At 42.8% G+C, this 16,122-nt stretch overlaps 1 protein-coding gene across 5 annotated transcripts in view; it reads right to left on the bottom strand.

The window, feature by feature from the left end:
* Nucleotides 1-4,327: 4,327 nt before the first annotated feature.
* The window catches only part of SLC26A5 (solute carrier family 26 member 5), a 37,055-nt gene continuing 25,260 nt past the window's right edge, over nucleotides 4,328-16,122 (bottom strand). For 4 of the 5 annotated variants that reach the window (XM_005305798.5, XM_065557838.1, XM_065557914.1 and 1 more), the window contains exons 10-19: nucleotides 14,023-14,136; nucleotides 13,600-13,677; nucleotides 12,785-12,880; nucleotides 11,150-11,256; nucleotides 10,093-10,162; nucleotides 8,257-8,349; nucleotides 7,429-7,539; nucleotides 6,202-6,408; nucleotides 5,750-5,804; nucleotides 4,328-5,054 (exon numbers count right to left, since the gene is read on the bottom strand). In XM_005305798.5, the coding sequence (XP_005305855.2) occupies nucleotides 4,879-5,054; nucleotides 5,750-5,804; nucleotides 6,202-6,408; nucleotides 7,429-7,539; nucleotides 8,257-8,349; nucleotides 10,093-10,162; nucleotides 11,150-11,256; nucleotides 12,785-12,880; nucleotides 13,600-13,677; nucleotides 14,023-14,136 (1,107 nt within the window). In that variant the 3' untranslated portion in view covers nucleotides 4,328-4,878. The remainder of the gene's footprint in view (nucleotides 5,055-5,749; nucleotides 5,805-6,201; nucleotides 6,409-7,428; nucleotides 7,540-8,256; nucleotides 8,350-10,092; nucleotides 10,163-11,149; nucleotides 11,257-12,784; nucleotides 12,881-13,599; nucleotides 13,678-14,022; nucleotides 14,137-16,122) is intronic. The other variant, XM_065557989.1, reaches the window with a different exon arrangement.

Genomic DNA, 16,122 nt, shown 5'->3' on the forward strand with positions numbered 1-16,122 from the left:
GGCCGCCAGAGCAGGATATGATGAAATGGTTCTGTTTGAAGCACTGCCTTACTGGTTTTAATATTTTGTGGCATTTTTTTAATCAGTATATGTATTTCTGTCAGGGTGCAGGGCCTAAACCACTACAGCCATAAAGAAGGGTGGCATGATCAAATAAGTTAGAACCACATGTTTGAACACTGCTTGTGAGCATGTGATCAAGGAGACAGCTAAAAGCAGCCTAATAAGTAGCCTGATAGTGGTACAAGTTTGGCAGGTGTTAGGGTTAAGAAGAGTGTGCTGTGCTTGTTTGCTCAAACACTGAGGTTACAAATGAGTCAACCTCAGACCCAGAAGCTGCATTTTCTAACTGCTGCTTTTTGCCTTTGTGTCTAAGAGACATCAGCATCAGAGTCCCAGCAGCAATAAAAATAGCTCCAGCTTGCTGCAACTAACCTTTTCCTCTTCCCCCCAAACGTGAGTTATCTTTCATAGCAGCTGAAGCAAAGAAGAGAATGTTAAAGGAAAAACTGTACTTACAGCATTTGAAATGTGAAATATTTTTAAAGGGTGCTCTTGCCAGAGGAGTTAGCAGACCATGGTCTTGATATTTTTAAAACACTAAAGTGTTGTACAGTGATCAGGTAACTCATACCTTGTCTTCCGGGCCCATTCTTTCCCATGAAACTGACACAAGATGTTCTCTGTTTCTGGGAAGTTAGCGCCTGCCAGTTTTAGACTAAAGGCTGTTATAAAAAAAACCAGCACAGCCTCTTCTGCCCATATTTCTTGCTGTCCCGCAGTAGTCTTACCCTCTACACTGTAGTCCTCCCTCATTATTCTTGCTGTAGAGCAGAAGCAGTGGTATCCCAATGCTTTCACATGGTGCTGGTTTCAATAACAATGCCTCTTGCCTCCTCCCTGCAGCTGCCCCCCCAACCAGGAAGCAGAAGCAAGTGTGGGTAAAAGAGAAAATGCAGGTTTTTTTTTTTTAAAGTAACCCTTCTCCCCTGGACTTTCTGTTAATCTCTCCCCTCTTGCTGTGTAAAAGCTGGTGGAAGGGAACAATGATCTCCTGCCAAGCTGAGTACAGCATCAAACAGCAATTGCTTGATTTATGCTTTGTAGGGGCTGGCAGGGAATAAGATTTGATGCAGCCTGAGAACCAATGACCACTGCTAGTCCACTACAGAAGCATAAGAGCAAAGTAGCAAAACTCTAAAGCCCATGGTCCACTTTGATGATCAGTTCCAGCTTTAGGCTAAAGTCTGTCATAGTTTATCAATTTAATCTCAGGGGCAGCAGGAGGCATAAGCCTGGAATAAAAATCATGGCTAGTACACCACTTCAGAAGCTTAAAAGCAGAAAACCGGCTCTAATACTGAAGAGTAGACTCAAATACAGCCTTAACGTGGAATCCACTTGATCTTGCTGTGTTAGCAGAGGCGGCTTCACTGCAAGGAATGCATGGCTTGGGGAAACTAAAGCAGTCATTATCCCTAACTCCTACCCATAGAGGGGTGTCAGGACACTGCCTCAGAGCTGGGCTATGGCAGGTGTATGGCTAAATGGAGACTTTAAGCAGGGCTGCTCAGGAACTTTCTGGCACTAGAAGAAAAGTGAAGCTGTGGCTTGCATATACCTTGTCCCTTCTTGCTTGAATCAGCACTCAAAGGGCAAGTTGAATAGAAGTGTGGGTTGGGGATATGGAGTGGGAAGGAGTCAGGGCTCCAGGCAGAGGGAATCAGTACTCCTGTGAGGGAGGGCATATCCTCACATAGCTGCTCTCCAGAACCAACTACAGCAAACTGCTCTCCACTACTATTCCACACAGGATGTTTCCCTCTTCAGGAAAGCTATAGGCTTTGCTTAAAACACTGCCATGCAGGGAAAAGCTATAACTGATCTTTCCCTACAATCAAAGCCTAGTTGAAGTAAGTGTTACTTATGCAAGAAGGATGTAAATGAATTGCTCAGGCCCTTGGAAGAGGATTCTTTAAAAACATTCTTGGTTTGCTAGTAGAGTCAACAAGGAGGCTCCTTTTACCCTTTCACAAGGACTCTTTATAGGGCAGCCCACCCCTTTGGTGCTTCTCCCCTTTATTTTTATTTAAATTTCTGGTACAGATTTTCCAACATGATTAGAGATTTGAACACCCAACCTGACACCTGTTAAAGGCAATTGCCCTTCAGAAAGTGCTTGGGCTCCTGCCCATTGATAGCTGGACCCCTGTTAGAGAAAGTCACTAGTCACTTTTGAAAGCCATGGCCAGTAGATGATACACACAGAATCTTTATCTCCTAACACAGTGCTGCAGGATTAAGAAAATCAAGTCATTGAACCCCTCTTTATTTGGGATGTTGAAGACAGACAATTTTGACATTAACTGAAGAAACTGTACGGCTAAAAAAATATACTGCATGTTGATACAAAAGGACTGTTAGCTAGATTAAAATTACAAAATTTACCCTGGCACCAGAATAAAAATGCTCCCGAGATAAAAGGATTAAGTGTAATTTCCAGTCATGGTTTCATTGCTGATGCCAAATTTTGCCCATCTGTGTTGCCAGCTGGATCAGAGGCAAGGCACTTACCTCCTCCTCCGCACTGAGGAGCATAGCTCATGTATAAAGCCAACTAAATACAGACCTAATTGTACTTCCAGCAAAGAGGGGGAAGTCATTTGTATTACCCTAGAGCACAGAACCTGTGTTATGATGGAACTATGTGAAGGGTCATTTTATGGTTAAGGAACAATTGAAAGCTTGGCTATCCTTAAAACAGGAACTTTGTGCAAGAGTTTCAACAATGCTTGAGTCCAGCTCTAAAAATACTATAGCTGGGTCAAGATAGGTTCTTTCAGCTACAGCAATTAAAATTAGGGTGAAAAGAGAGTAGGGAGTTTCACTTTAAGTAACATCAGTGCCTTAGGAGGGTTGCCCCCAGTGTCAGGGAATATTTATATTTGAACAAGTTTTCATCTATTTAAGTATATATATTAGGTTTTGCAAAACTTCATGTTACAAAGCATTTAAAAGCAGGATGAGAGACAAGCCTGCACTGGGAGCAGGATGGTGTAGATGACAATACGTCTCTTCTTCCACATCAAATTACGTTTTGGGCCTTGACTACCTGCCTGTAGCAGTTTAAAAGGCACTGCAGAAGGTTCATCTGTTTCAGATAGTCTGGTCACACCCCATTTAACCAGATTATCCTCAATCATTTACTACTTGGTAATTATTTGCTATTTTCTAGTAGGTGTGACTCAACTGTAGCACTGGAATTCTTTAGTAGGAATAGTAATAGACTAATTATGTTTGATTTGAAATTCAGCCAAAATGGGGAGAATATTTTGAGAACGAGGTGGTCACTGTTAAGACAGGTTAACTATAAAAATAGGAACATGGTCTGTACCATCCAGCTTAAGAAAACAGCAGTTAATGACACCAGCATGAAACGTCACAAATCCAGCTAGTAGATACGCATAGTTTTGAACAAGAATCTACTCTATATACCAGGGGTCGGCAACCTTTGAGAAGCGGTGTGCCAAGTCTTCATTAATTTAAGGTTTCACGTGCCAGTAAAAGGTTTCACGTGCCAGACCGGGCAGCAGACGGAACCCCAGACTGGCAGCAGGCTGAGGTTCCGTCCGCCAGCCCCTGCCAGCCAGTCCCGCTCAGCCCGCTGCCGGCCAGGTTCCATCCATCCAGGACCCTGCCAGGCTGAGCGGTTCATCCCGCTGCCGGTCTGGGGTTCCGTCCGCTGGCCCCTACCAGCCAGGGTCCCAGCCACCGGCCCCGCTCAGCCTGCTGCCGGCCGGGTTCCATCCATCCAGGACCCTGCCAGGCTGAGCGGTTCATCCCGCTGCCGGTCTGGGGTTCCGTCCGCTGGCCCCTACCAGCCAGGGTCCCAACTACCAGCCCCGCTCAGCCCGCTGCCGGCCGGGTTCCATCCATCCAGGACCCTGCCAGGCTGAGCGGTTCATCCCGCTGCCGGTCTGGGGTTCCGTCCGCCAGCCCCTGCCAGCCAGGGTCCCAACTACCAGCCCCGCTCAGCCCGCTGCCGGCCTGGGTTCCCTCCATCCAGGACCCTGCCAGGCTGAGCGGTTCATCCCGCTGCCGGTCTGGGGTTCCGTCCGCTGGCCCCTACCAGCCAGGGTCCCAGCCACCGGCCCCACTCAGCCTGCTGCCGGTCTGGGGTTCTGTCCATCCAGGACCCTGCCAGGCTGAGTGGTTCATCCCGCTGCCGGTCTGGGGTTCCGTCCATCCAGGCCGTCAGTGGGCTTAGCGGGGCTGGTGGCTGGGACCCCAGCTGGCAGCAGCGTGTTGCCTTTGGCACGCGTGTCTCAGGTTGCCGACTCCTGCTATATACACATTGGCAGCAGTTTTTGAATCTGATTAAGAAAACCCTTTAAGAGAGTAGTACAATGCATTGTATTGGTAACTGTAGAAAAGGTATTTTCTGCAAGATCCCACTCTGCTGGAAACAGTGTGTGACATATCAATTTGTCCATTACCTGCACTCCAGATGTTTCAATATTTTATCCAAAGTGAACTAATATGCAGCTTAGTGCAATATCCTCCAATGCCATGTTTCTAAAAACTTAACCCACCCTCATCAGTATGTTCTAATATCCTGTCCGCAGCAAAATACATTATTTTCAACAACATACAAATAAAATGTTTGCATGTTGGGTTAACTTACACCTGGATTCAGGTAAGGAAGAGCACAGTTCAAAAGTATTAAGGCAGCAAACTGTTTGTTCATTATTCCTGTAGCAAACAAACTACCCCACCTCTATACAGTATACCCGTAGAGGTGGATAGTCTTACGCTCGGTTTATACTGTGCAAATTAAGTGTTGGTAGAGTCTCTCTTTCTCATGGAATTATGCAGATTTCAGTTCTCCATGTGTGATTCTGAAGTACTAACAAAGAGGTCTGAGGCAGTGTGTGGAACAGACCCAACCTTCAGCTGGCAGGAGAGAACAGCATCGTGAACACTGTGAAACAGCAAATCTCTGGTGGTGGATTTTTCAAAAAAATTAAGTCGAGTCAGATCATCCATAACAGGGCCTGTAAAGCAAATATATTAAACTATAACCATGGCATACATGTATCTCATGCCTTGTATTTTTCTTTAGATTAACTAAGGGGGAGGGAGATAGCGTGTAGCTTTCCCAGCCTCAAGTTTTTCTGTTCAAAACAGATTTGAGACAAAAGATGCAAGCCAAATAATGCTATAGGTAAAATATACAAGATTTAAATGTACAGCTGAGTAGATTTCCAATGAAAGATGGATTTGTGTGTATACTAGCACATCTTCATTCAGCCATAATATACTGATCATCAGTCTCAGGGGACAATGATAAACTTCCAAATGTCAGAAATCAAACATTATTGCACCTCATTCTCCTCACACAATGGTGACCCCACTGACTATAAGAGTGAGTTAGGCCCGATTCAGCAAGGTACTTAAGCATGCTCCTAACTTGAAGCATATACGAGCTGTCCCATTGAAGTCATATGTTTAGGTTATTTAAGTCAGTGGGAGCAGGGTCAAGCCTTTAAAGAACTTGCTAAAATCAGAGTTTTACTCTGGCACCAGTCATGGCCTGGTGGACTAGGGCCTGATTCTCCTCTCAAACCAATTATATTTTTTTAAATGTGGAAGATGCTCAGACCCTACAGTGATGGCTGGCAATACAAAAAAATCGATGGAAGGATGGATGCCAACCCCACCTGAATCCCGCCAAAACTCTACAACTTACCACTGCAGCTGGCTATACACACAAAAACACCAACTTCTTCATATTCTTTTATAACCTGCAGAAGTTTAAATGGAGGTTTAATCTATAGAAATACCTTTGTACATACCACAATTTCATTGGTATAAGACAAAATACAAAATGCATTTTTTAAAAAGCCATTCAGTTGCTTAACGGTTATTTCTCTTTTAAAATGGCTCTTGCACAGCATTATCTTCTGCCTCTTCCATCCCTATAGCTTTTACACACACACTGTGTAGCTTAACTTGACTTGAGTGTTGCACAAGATGATCACATGTTCCCCAGTATAGCAGCAAGAACTTAGCATCAAAGGTGAAAGTTAAAACCTGTAGTAATTAGAGTTTGATGCAAGATCACCTGGATTGGCCCTCTTAGTGCCCTACAAAAGACATGACATGTATTTTGGTGGAGGGAATATGAAAGATACCACTTACTGATTTTAACATTTTTGCTCCAACTGAATCCACAAAGTTCACTGGTGTCAAGTCCAAAATTATACAGTGAACATTTGTCATTGGCTCCATAAAGTGTTCAAGTTCATCAGGAGATGTGCCTTGTGCATTTGCATCTGCAGATTTTCCATTTAGGGGTAGCTCATCATTAATTACCTCGTGTTTTACGCTTGTTTCCATGTCATTAGTCTATAAGAGAAGATAAAATCCAAGAGCTTAATGACAAGTAGATACATTTGCAATAACGATTTTTCCACAAGCTTCCTTCAGCCTCTGATAAGGTCTATGGCTTCAAACCACCCTCCCACATTTTTACGTTCACAGGATTTATACCTGAACTTAGACCTAGCCCTCCCCCACCTTCTCTATATATGCCAATTGTACATAGCAAGTTCAAGTAGATATAAGATGTGTGCCTAACTATGGGATCAAGAGCCTAGTGAGTTACAGTTTTCATTCAAAAACTTACATCAGCATTTACTCCTCTCTGGCAATGGAAATAACCACACTGGGCCAGCAGTGCCATGAGCACCCATTCTGCTGTCACACACACATTCAGGAATAAAAATCTCTAGGGCCAAAATCTTAAAAAATAAGAGCCTACAACTAGGCTCTTGATCCCACAGTTAGGCACCTGCCTGATTTTCGAAAGCACTGAGCATCTAACGGCTCCCACAGAGAATAGGCACATAAAAATGCACAAGTTTCAGGCAGTTCTTGTCATCACACTCTGCTTTTCCACAGATCCCCCTTTTTCTGTTAACCAAATCAATAAGTCGTTCTTGTGTGAGAAATGGAAATATTTATATTTAACAGGTTATTACTTTGAGTTAATTTCAGATTAGCCCACATTAGCTCAGATAACCCCAAATATGCCTATTGTGAAATTTCTATACTTTTCTCTAAAGCCTCTGGCCATTGTCAAACAGGACTAGATAGATCTTAGGTCTGATCCAGCATGGCAGTTCCTCTGTTCCTAGATCTCACTAAGCCCCTGTTTTAGAGAATTCTCTAAAACAAATCTTCTGAGTGACATTCCCTTTTTTGATGTAGTTTTCTAACAAAAACAGTCTGTGCTGCACAACACACATTTCTAAGCCTTCCTGTTTCAAGTAACATTCTTGTATGAATGATGCATAAAGAGCCAATACAATAAGCTAATTTGCTAGATGGAAAAAAAATAAGACAAGTATTTACTCTGGCACTCACAAGCTTCAAGACTGCTTTCTTCCTGTGTTCATTTGTCTGCTTTAGTTCCTTGGCATGCCTTTTCTGGGCTTTTTTCTTTGCTGCCAATACAGCACATGGATCAACTCCAGTCTACCACATAAGGAAAGGCATAATCAAATGAGGTTCAACTTGTTAGGACTATTATGTTACTTATTCAAAGGTCAAATTCATCACCTTAACATATTATAACATAAGATTACATTATACAGCTTTCCTTAAAGGGGAAATGTACAAAGAAAGAAGCAATCTTTGGAATCAGCATGTTAATACAATGATGAGGTGGAAATTTGAACTACAATTCTTTTCTAAATCAGATAGTGACAAGTTTCAACAGAACACTGAGTGTGAGATTTAAAGGGGGGAAATGCTTTTGGATATAAATTGTCAATGTCATTTGCTTCGTGAAAACAAGCACCACCCACCTCAACTGTACAAGATTCATCATGGAAGCTACAGAAAAATGTTTAAGATATTAGTATGTGTGTCATTCCCTGCCAATGCAGTCTTGTCCCCTAAATATACATGTTATTTGTGCTAAACCCCTCCTCACCAAATATGATGGCATTTTGGTGGTGGGTGAAGTAATGTGTATATGTAGATAATTTGTAGTTTGATTCTGTGAAGGGCAGTGCATACAAGTAAATTTCATATTCACCCCCCTAGGAAATCCCAGTTCATATAAGGAGGGAAGAGACTTTGCCAATGGAGCTGATAGATGATGTACAAAAGGATTAACCTTAAAGCTTTTCAGAGACCAGTTCACTATTTCAAGAGGGGAGAGAATACTAAGGAATTGGTTTTACTCACCTTTTTCTTCAGTGCACTTGCATACAATTCACTATTGGCAAAATAGAGGGAGGCATTGGCCTGGAATATTTTTATTCCAGGATATTCTTTCACCTAAGGAAAGAAACGTTACAATACATGAAATTAAGTGCTATTTATTCTGGAAGGAAAGCACACATTTATATTTCTGCCACATACGTGGTCACAAGAATGATCACAGATATCCATTGCCTGAACTACAGAATACACAACATAAGCCAACTTCCCACTGCACTTGTGGACATCACTGAATGCCCATACCAATGGCATTGTCGTCTTTAGAACAGCCATGGAACAGAGTGAATGATGGATAGCATGCTGCAAATAAAGGGAAATATATGCCCACCTGGGCTGCTGTATGGAAAGTAAATTAGAAGGACCTTCCCAGTGCAATCTGCCACCAGTCAGAAGCACTATGTTTACTGTCTCGACGCTACTGCTCTCCCATAATCGTAATACAATAAAATATTGAGTGAGATCAATATTGCATAATATTTGTATTTATATTTTTAACAATGAAAGAAAATGATTTAAAATGGAATTAAATGTGACGTTGCTATGAACACTAGGTACTATTTAATATCAGGAAATCATGCAATTCTAGAAATGCTTCTCTTCTCCTTCCTCCCTACTGATTTTCCAATATTTTTTTATTTCTTCCTTTCTTGACCTGCTTTATGGTGTCCTCAGTGACAAAAAATGGAAAACACAGTAACCTGATCTACGATTCGTATGGTTTTAAGCACTTCGTTTTTAAATGTTCCTAAGGAAAACCTCCCCTCCCCCCATTTGGTTACTGCTTTGATATTGTTAATAAAATCTCCTTGAAAGCAGATTTACAACTGTTTACACAGGCACCTGATGAGAGCTGGGCAAAGATTGCAAAAATACCTGGCCAATGTTTGACTACAAAACAGTGATTTTATATCCCTATTGCCAACAAAATGATGTTCCAAAAAATGTTTATGAAAAGGAAACAAAAAAGTGATGCGAGAACTTGTGCAAATACATAAATACTGCACAAGTACTAGCTCCAGGAGTGTTTGTGCAACCACCTTGAAAGCTCCTGAGACATTCTCCAAGAGCAGAAGCAATACCAGGCAACTTCAGTGACTTCATACAGCATAAACAGCAGATACAAAACAGCCTTGAGAGTAAGCCAGAGAGTGGCGTGATGCTCACAGAAATCATTCATCAAATAATAAATACATTTGTGAAAATAAGGCTGGTCATGGATAACTGGAAAACTGAGAGTTGGAGTTCATAGAATGAAGTTCTCCATTGTGACCCACTTGCCCAGTTCTACTAAAAATAGACTAAATTAGGTCTTTGGTTCTGTAGGTTTTCATTAATATAGCTAAAGTGATTAGTGGAGCTCACCCTGAATGGGTTCACATACAGCTCTGGTATTAGTAATGGTACTTGTATAAACCCTAGCATCTTAAACTAAGCAATCAATTAGTAGATCAAATGCTGTACAAAGACCTCTATTATATACGTGGTCTTTGCACCAGAACTTGTCACGCAATACCCTGCAATACAAACCACACCATCCACATGGGAACATGCACATTTATTATAAAAGCGCTAAAATCTGAAACAAAATGGTGCATATTATTAAAGCAAAGTAAGTTTTGTTTCCCCACAGTGTAACCTCAGCATAGAAGAATGTAAGAGCGGCTAGTTTCACAGCAGGAGGCTCTCACCACTATGCATAAAATTACAGAGTTAAGAATGTTCAGCCATTCCAGGAATCTGACTATGCTCTATAACAGCAATTTAATAATAATAATTTAATACAGGAAAACGCATTCCTACCTCTTCATACTCTTCCACGTCACAGTAAATGTCTGTGTTGGGAATTTGACCCAGGATTCTGTACTGTGGACTGGAGAGAAATGGATGCATAAGGTCTCAATATTACGGTTCACAGATTAGAGAAGAACACATATTAAAAAACAGCTTTGAACCTACACCAGATATGGCTACTGTACTTTAGTGCAGTGTCGGTACAGACTAATCAAAACATGCTTCGAGGAAGTTTACAGCAAGAACATAATAAAGATGCCATGTGGTGATTAAACCATGAATCAAACTAAGTCTTTTTTAATAAAAAGGGCCTTTGGAAAATATCCAGCCTGTCTGGATGACCACCAACTGATGGACACCAGCTGGGTGGGTCAACTGCTGCAACTGGCCAGCAAAAGCTACAGGGCCAAATTCTCTTCTGGTGTAAGTTGGCACAGCTTCATTGACTACAATGGAGCTATGCCAGCTCACAACAGCAGAGAACTTGGGCCACAGTTTCAAAGAAACATCCTGCTTCTCAGAGGGAAGGACCTGATTCTGTAAGATGCTGAACACTCAGCTCCCAGGGAATTAACTATATATTATGTGGGTCCAGAATTGACCTAACATTGGACCAGAATTGACCCAACATTGCCCCCACTGGGACATCTCCCATCAAATGCTAACACGACAGTGACTTCTGCTTAATCGGACCAGTCTTAGCATAAATTCCATTTAACAGTAATGCACTTGACAAAAGCCAGGCATTAAATAAGTCTGAAATTCTGAGCTCTAGGGCTTTAATAAAAAATGATCAAATACAGATTAGAAATTAAACAGAATCTGCATATTCCTGGGGCTTCATTTAGAACAGTATTTGTAGACTTTAACTGCTGTCTTTTCTGTACCTTCTGTGGTCGAAGCAACAGAACTGGGCCCTGAACTGGGACACCCTCTAGATGACCCAATTAAGCAGATTCTACTGTGCTCACAAAATGGGACTTCTGTTTATTTCATTCCCTTTAGAAAAGGAAACAAAAATCCACCACAAAGTCCTGATTCTGAGAAAGAGGGAAAACAGTCTGACCTTTGTGTTCTGTAAATAACGGTTATCATTGCAAACGCCACAGCAGTAAGCAAGCCGTAGTCTAGTCCCAGGAAAACAGAGGCCACAAAAGCAACAATCCAGATGGCCTAAATATCAAACAAAAGCTAAATATTAAAATGCATCCAGTTTTTTTTTTTGGTTAACATGGCTCAGACTCACATATATACACACCACCACAGTTTAAGGGGAGGTCACATTGTAACCTTTCGCCTTGATGTAATGCAAGGCAATACCCTCTGAGGCAGACATGTTGGAGTGTTTTATAATTTGACATGTGAGTTGTAAAAAGAGCACTAACTCATTTTCGCTGTAGAACATGTTTTACTATGTGCCAGAGATTCAACCTCCTATGAAGCTGGCCCTGTAAAGACAAACAGTGCAAGGGGGATTACAAGTAGCCCGATCGTATATCATTACCGTATTGAGCAGAAGACTCACCATACATTGATTATGCAGCAAAATACCAGTAGTGCTGATGTTTAGTATTATCCAACACACCTAGCGTTACCAACTTTGGTTGGACGAATTCCTGGAGGTTTCATCACATGACATTATCTTTAATTAAAGATTAATCTTTAATTCCAGGACAATCCTCCAGGACAATCCTGGAGGGTTGGCAACCCTAAACACACACATAGCAGAATGGGCACAAGAACTCAGTACAGGAATCTCAGTGAAGCCCTCAAGAGGTGATGAATTATGGTGCTGAGTGGGAGGGAATCAGGAAAGTGCAGAGGGACTGGGGAGATTAAACAAGGCACAGTGGGCTTGCAGCTTGTTATTGAAAAAGGGAGCTCCTGCTGTCTGGAGGATGGTAGGGCCTGTGCCTCTACATACAGTGACCCAGTGGCATGTTTGAGCCAGCAAGACCAGGGCTCAGCGGTTTCTCAGGTCTCATGTGGCAGTGAAGGTCAGATGGTGGTTCCATGGGTGAAGGCCTTGTCCAGGTGACTTCAGGAGTCTCAACCCCAGGGTTACTATGTATATACAATAGTGGTTGCTACCCAGTCTGGCAGCCCCAGCAGGTAACCAGTGTCTATGGGCATTTCTATGGTTCGAAAGGTCTTGCACACATTTTCAGCTCCCTCTATAGACAAGTGGGGCACTATCCCAGCAGCCATTGCTGCAAGTCCCAACAGTGAACCAGGTAACAACTTAACCTGTTACCATGGAATCACAAAGAGTAAGTGATGCCTCCTGCGTGTCACTCTTGACCTGGGCCCGCTGTCAGCTAACCATTCCTTGGCAGTAAAGGAGAAGAGAGCAAGGGGATTTGTTTTTCCATGTTACTTAGGGACACCTGCAGAATCCAAAGGCGTTTGCATGTTCAGCCAGATCTCTAGCATGTTTCTGTCACAGTACTGCTTCCACCTGCAGCCAAGTACTTTCAACGCTAGCTGAGCAGCAATCCGCTGTTCACAACTGTTGTCAGCAACAGGTCATCTTCCTAGCATAGCCGGACCCTTGTACTGTAACTTCATCTGCTACAACAATACACTTATAATTGCCTGGAAAGTTTCCACTTTTTTGTAGATTCTTGGGGAATGTTGAACTGTTGCTTAAAAAAGTAGGGAAAAAAGGAATTAATTTACACTGATATGCATTTTCACTTACCAGTTCAATCTTACTGGTTCTCCAGAAATGTGTTATATCTCCAAACTGTTTAAACATTCCTTTCAGATTCACCATTACGATCGCAGCTAGCACAGTCTAGGAACAAATTTTATGACATTTTTATTTTACCCTTGAAAACTATGTCACTCAGAAATAGCTTTCCAAGGCATCATTAAAATGGCCATGTTTATGCACGTTATACCATTGATGGGAACCAACCTGCAAGCCTGTTAAATGCACATTCCCTTTAAACAACCAACTTTTCAGGCTACACATTAAGATACTGTGCCTATTAAAGCTTTAGGGATTGCATACATTCCACCCGAAACATAGATATATTTATCTAAGAGAATAAAATAAGCAAATACAGTAAAAATGTGTGTGCTAATTATCACTTCCCTCCCCGCTGATCTATTTCAATAGCCTCCTTCTCCCTTAACATCCCATTCAAGAATTCTCAGTTCCATACACAGTGTACGTATTTAGAGCAATCTTATTTTCAATCCTCAGGAGGAACAAAATGTCTAACGTGGCTAGTATTAAACACAAGATGATTGCTGTGACTCCTTCACTATACTCTGCTTTCTAATTTAACTTAAAAAAACCCAAAAGCCCACCAACCAAGGGCCCAATCCTGGAAGGCGTCGAGTGCCCTCCTCAGTCCCATTGACCTCAGTGGGTGTTAAGGGCACTCAGCACTTTTCATGATTGGGCCCTAAGCTGTTAATTCATTTAGATACAGGTTTTGTGACAGTTAAGCAAAGCTAGTTGACTTCTGCTCATACACACAGTATCCAAAGGCAAAGTTCCCATACCTGTGGTAGTGGTTCAAAGAGGTAACCAATAGCCACAATGACTAACAGAACCATGATCGAGGACAGCGTACCTGCAATCTGAACAAAAAGATACAAGAAATGACATTTCTGAAGAATAAAAGCTGCCCCAGACAACAAGACAGAGTGCAAACATTACTGGTTGACCTGCATTGCACTTTCTGAAATACTGGAGGTTCAGTGATTTTCTGATCCCTCATTCCTGCTCCATTAGTTTCATATTGATACATCCTCTGTGCTTCCACTTTGGCCTCGGCTAGACTACAATACCATGAGAAATGCTGTTCACTGTCTCTGGACCAACTAGAGGCCAGAAGATCTGGAAATCTTATCAAGCAACAGGCTCCAAAATCTGGAGTCCCAAAAAGTAAATGTTGCTTGGCCTAAACAATTGGATAGACACACCTGAGTTTTCCCTCCAGTGCTCTCCTGAACAAGACTCCGAGACATTGAGCATGTGATCGAGAAGGTTTGGAAGAAGGATCCTGCAGAATTACATATTCCCAAGGCAATAAGTTCCTGTTTCAGATGAGAAAACAAATCAAAGGAATCAGCAGAACAATTCTACAAATACAAATGGAGGCGACTTATGCATATTACTTTAACAGCTGCTTCTAATTTACATAATTTCCTAACAGGGCATGATCTCCTGTGCTAGAAGCACACACACTAGTTGCTTCATATCAAATCATACATTAAACATAGTATTTGGTGGTGTGGAGGGACTGTTTCCCCATCTTTTCACAGCAATGATTCATGGGTTGAATTCTGAAATGTAAAACATACAGAATTACATAAAATTGTCCATTTTCAGGCTTAACTTGGGGTTAACTTTATGATTCTAGTATTCAAATGATATGCAACATCTTCTTCCTCGACACTAGTTACTTTGCCCTGTTGTGTGTAATTAAAAAACAGTCATGTGTTATCCCAGAGATGGCTGCATTTCTGTGGTGGGTGAAGCAATCGGTGTGTGTGTGTGTGTGTGTGTGTGTGTGTGTGTGTGTGTGTGTGTGTGTGTGTGTGTGTGTGTGTGTCATATGTTTCAAAAAAATTATATATATTGAAAAATAAAAGTAAATGTATATATAATGCACACTGCTTCACCAGGGAGCTGTTCACATGACATACAAAACGTGAATAAGATATATGGGGCTAGATCTTCAGCTGGTGTAAATGGGTGTAGCTCCACAGAAGTCCAGGGAACCATGCCCAGTAACTCCAGCCCAGAATTTGGAAAGAAAACAAACAAAACCACAAACTGATGGGCTCAATGCTGCTCCCAAAGTCGGTAGTGAAACTTGCATTGACTTCAATGGGTGCAGGATAGGGCCCACCATGGTGATGGGCAAGCAGCAAAGATTTGATCAAATACAGAAGCCTGGTATTGTGCTCTGGAGCTTGCAAGCTAGGGGTGGAATCCTGGCCCCACTGAAGTCAATGGCAAAACTCCCACCAACTCAAATGGGGCCAGAATCTCACCTGGGACTCTGGGGGACTGTCAGAGGGAGTCTGTTCCAGAGGCAGGACGCCTCTACTAACAGTGCTCTCCTGCCAGTTCCGAAGATTTTACCATAAGGAACTGACAGCAAAGAGAGCAGGCAGAGGAGAACCCGGGTGAGATTCGGTGCTGCGTCTTTAAGGGGCTCAGCACTGAACTTGCAGCCCAGTGGAAGTGACACTAAAGCCTTGTCTGTCTACACTACAAAGTTGTGTCGACAAAACAGTGGATGCGTACACACTGCAATGCGACTTTTGAAAGCAAAAATGCCCAGTTTTGGTGACAAAACAAAACGACCCCTGCTCCACAGCCAGGTAAACAACCATCTGCCCCTCTCCCTTCGCAGGCCCAGGAATTTCTGAAATTCCATTTCCTGCTGGCTCGACGTGGAGATGTCTCATCGAATCTTCCCATGTGACTACGGCAGATTATAGCAGCAAACGCTCTCCCGCTTGGACCACTGCAGAGCTGCTCAGTATATGGGGAGAGGAGGCTGTGCAGTCCCAGCTGCGCTTGAGCCATAGGAATTTTGATACCTACAGACAGATTTCTCAAGGCTTGTGTGAAAAGGACTATAGTCGGGACGCTGCAGTGCAGAGCAAAGATAAAGGAGCTGAGGCAGGCGTATCACAAGGTGAGGGAGGCAAACGGTCTCTCCGGTGCTGCACCTAAGACCTGCTGGTTCTATAAAAAGCTAGACGCTATCCTCGGTGGCGACCCCACCTCCATCGCCAAGAGCCCCGTGGATACTTTGGCGGGCCTGGAGGCAGCGGAAAGAGAACTAAACCCGGAGGACAAAGTTATTGAAGAAGAGATGGAGTTAGACGATGATGTGGAGCTCCCAGCGGGGTCGACCGGTGGAACTGTTCTCCACTCCAGGAGGTGTCTAGCCAGTCTCAGCAGTTGCTCTCCGGCTAGCAAGAAGCAGGAGATGAGACTCCTGGTACGTGGCTGTGGCTTTTGTAGTGCGGAGGTGGGGCATAGAAATGTGGGAGGCTGTCTGT

Source organism: Chrysemys picta, chromosome 1 (assembly GCF_011386835.1).
Source record: "Chrysemys picta bellii isolate R12L10 chromosome 1, ASM1138683v2, whole genome shotgun sequence".
NCBI classification, from domain to species: domain Eukaryota; kingdom Metazoa; phylum Chordata; order Testudines; family Emydidae; genus Chrysemys; species Chrysemys picta.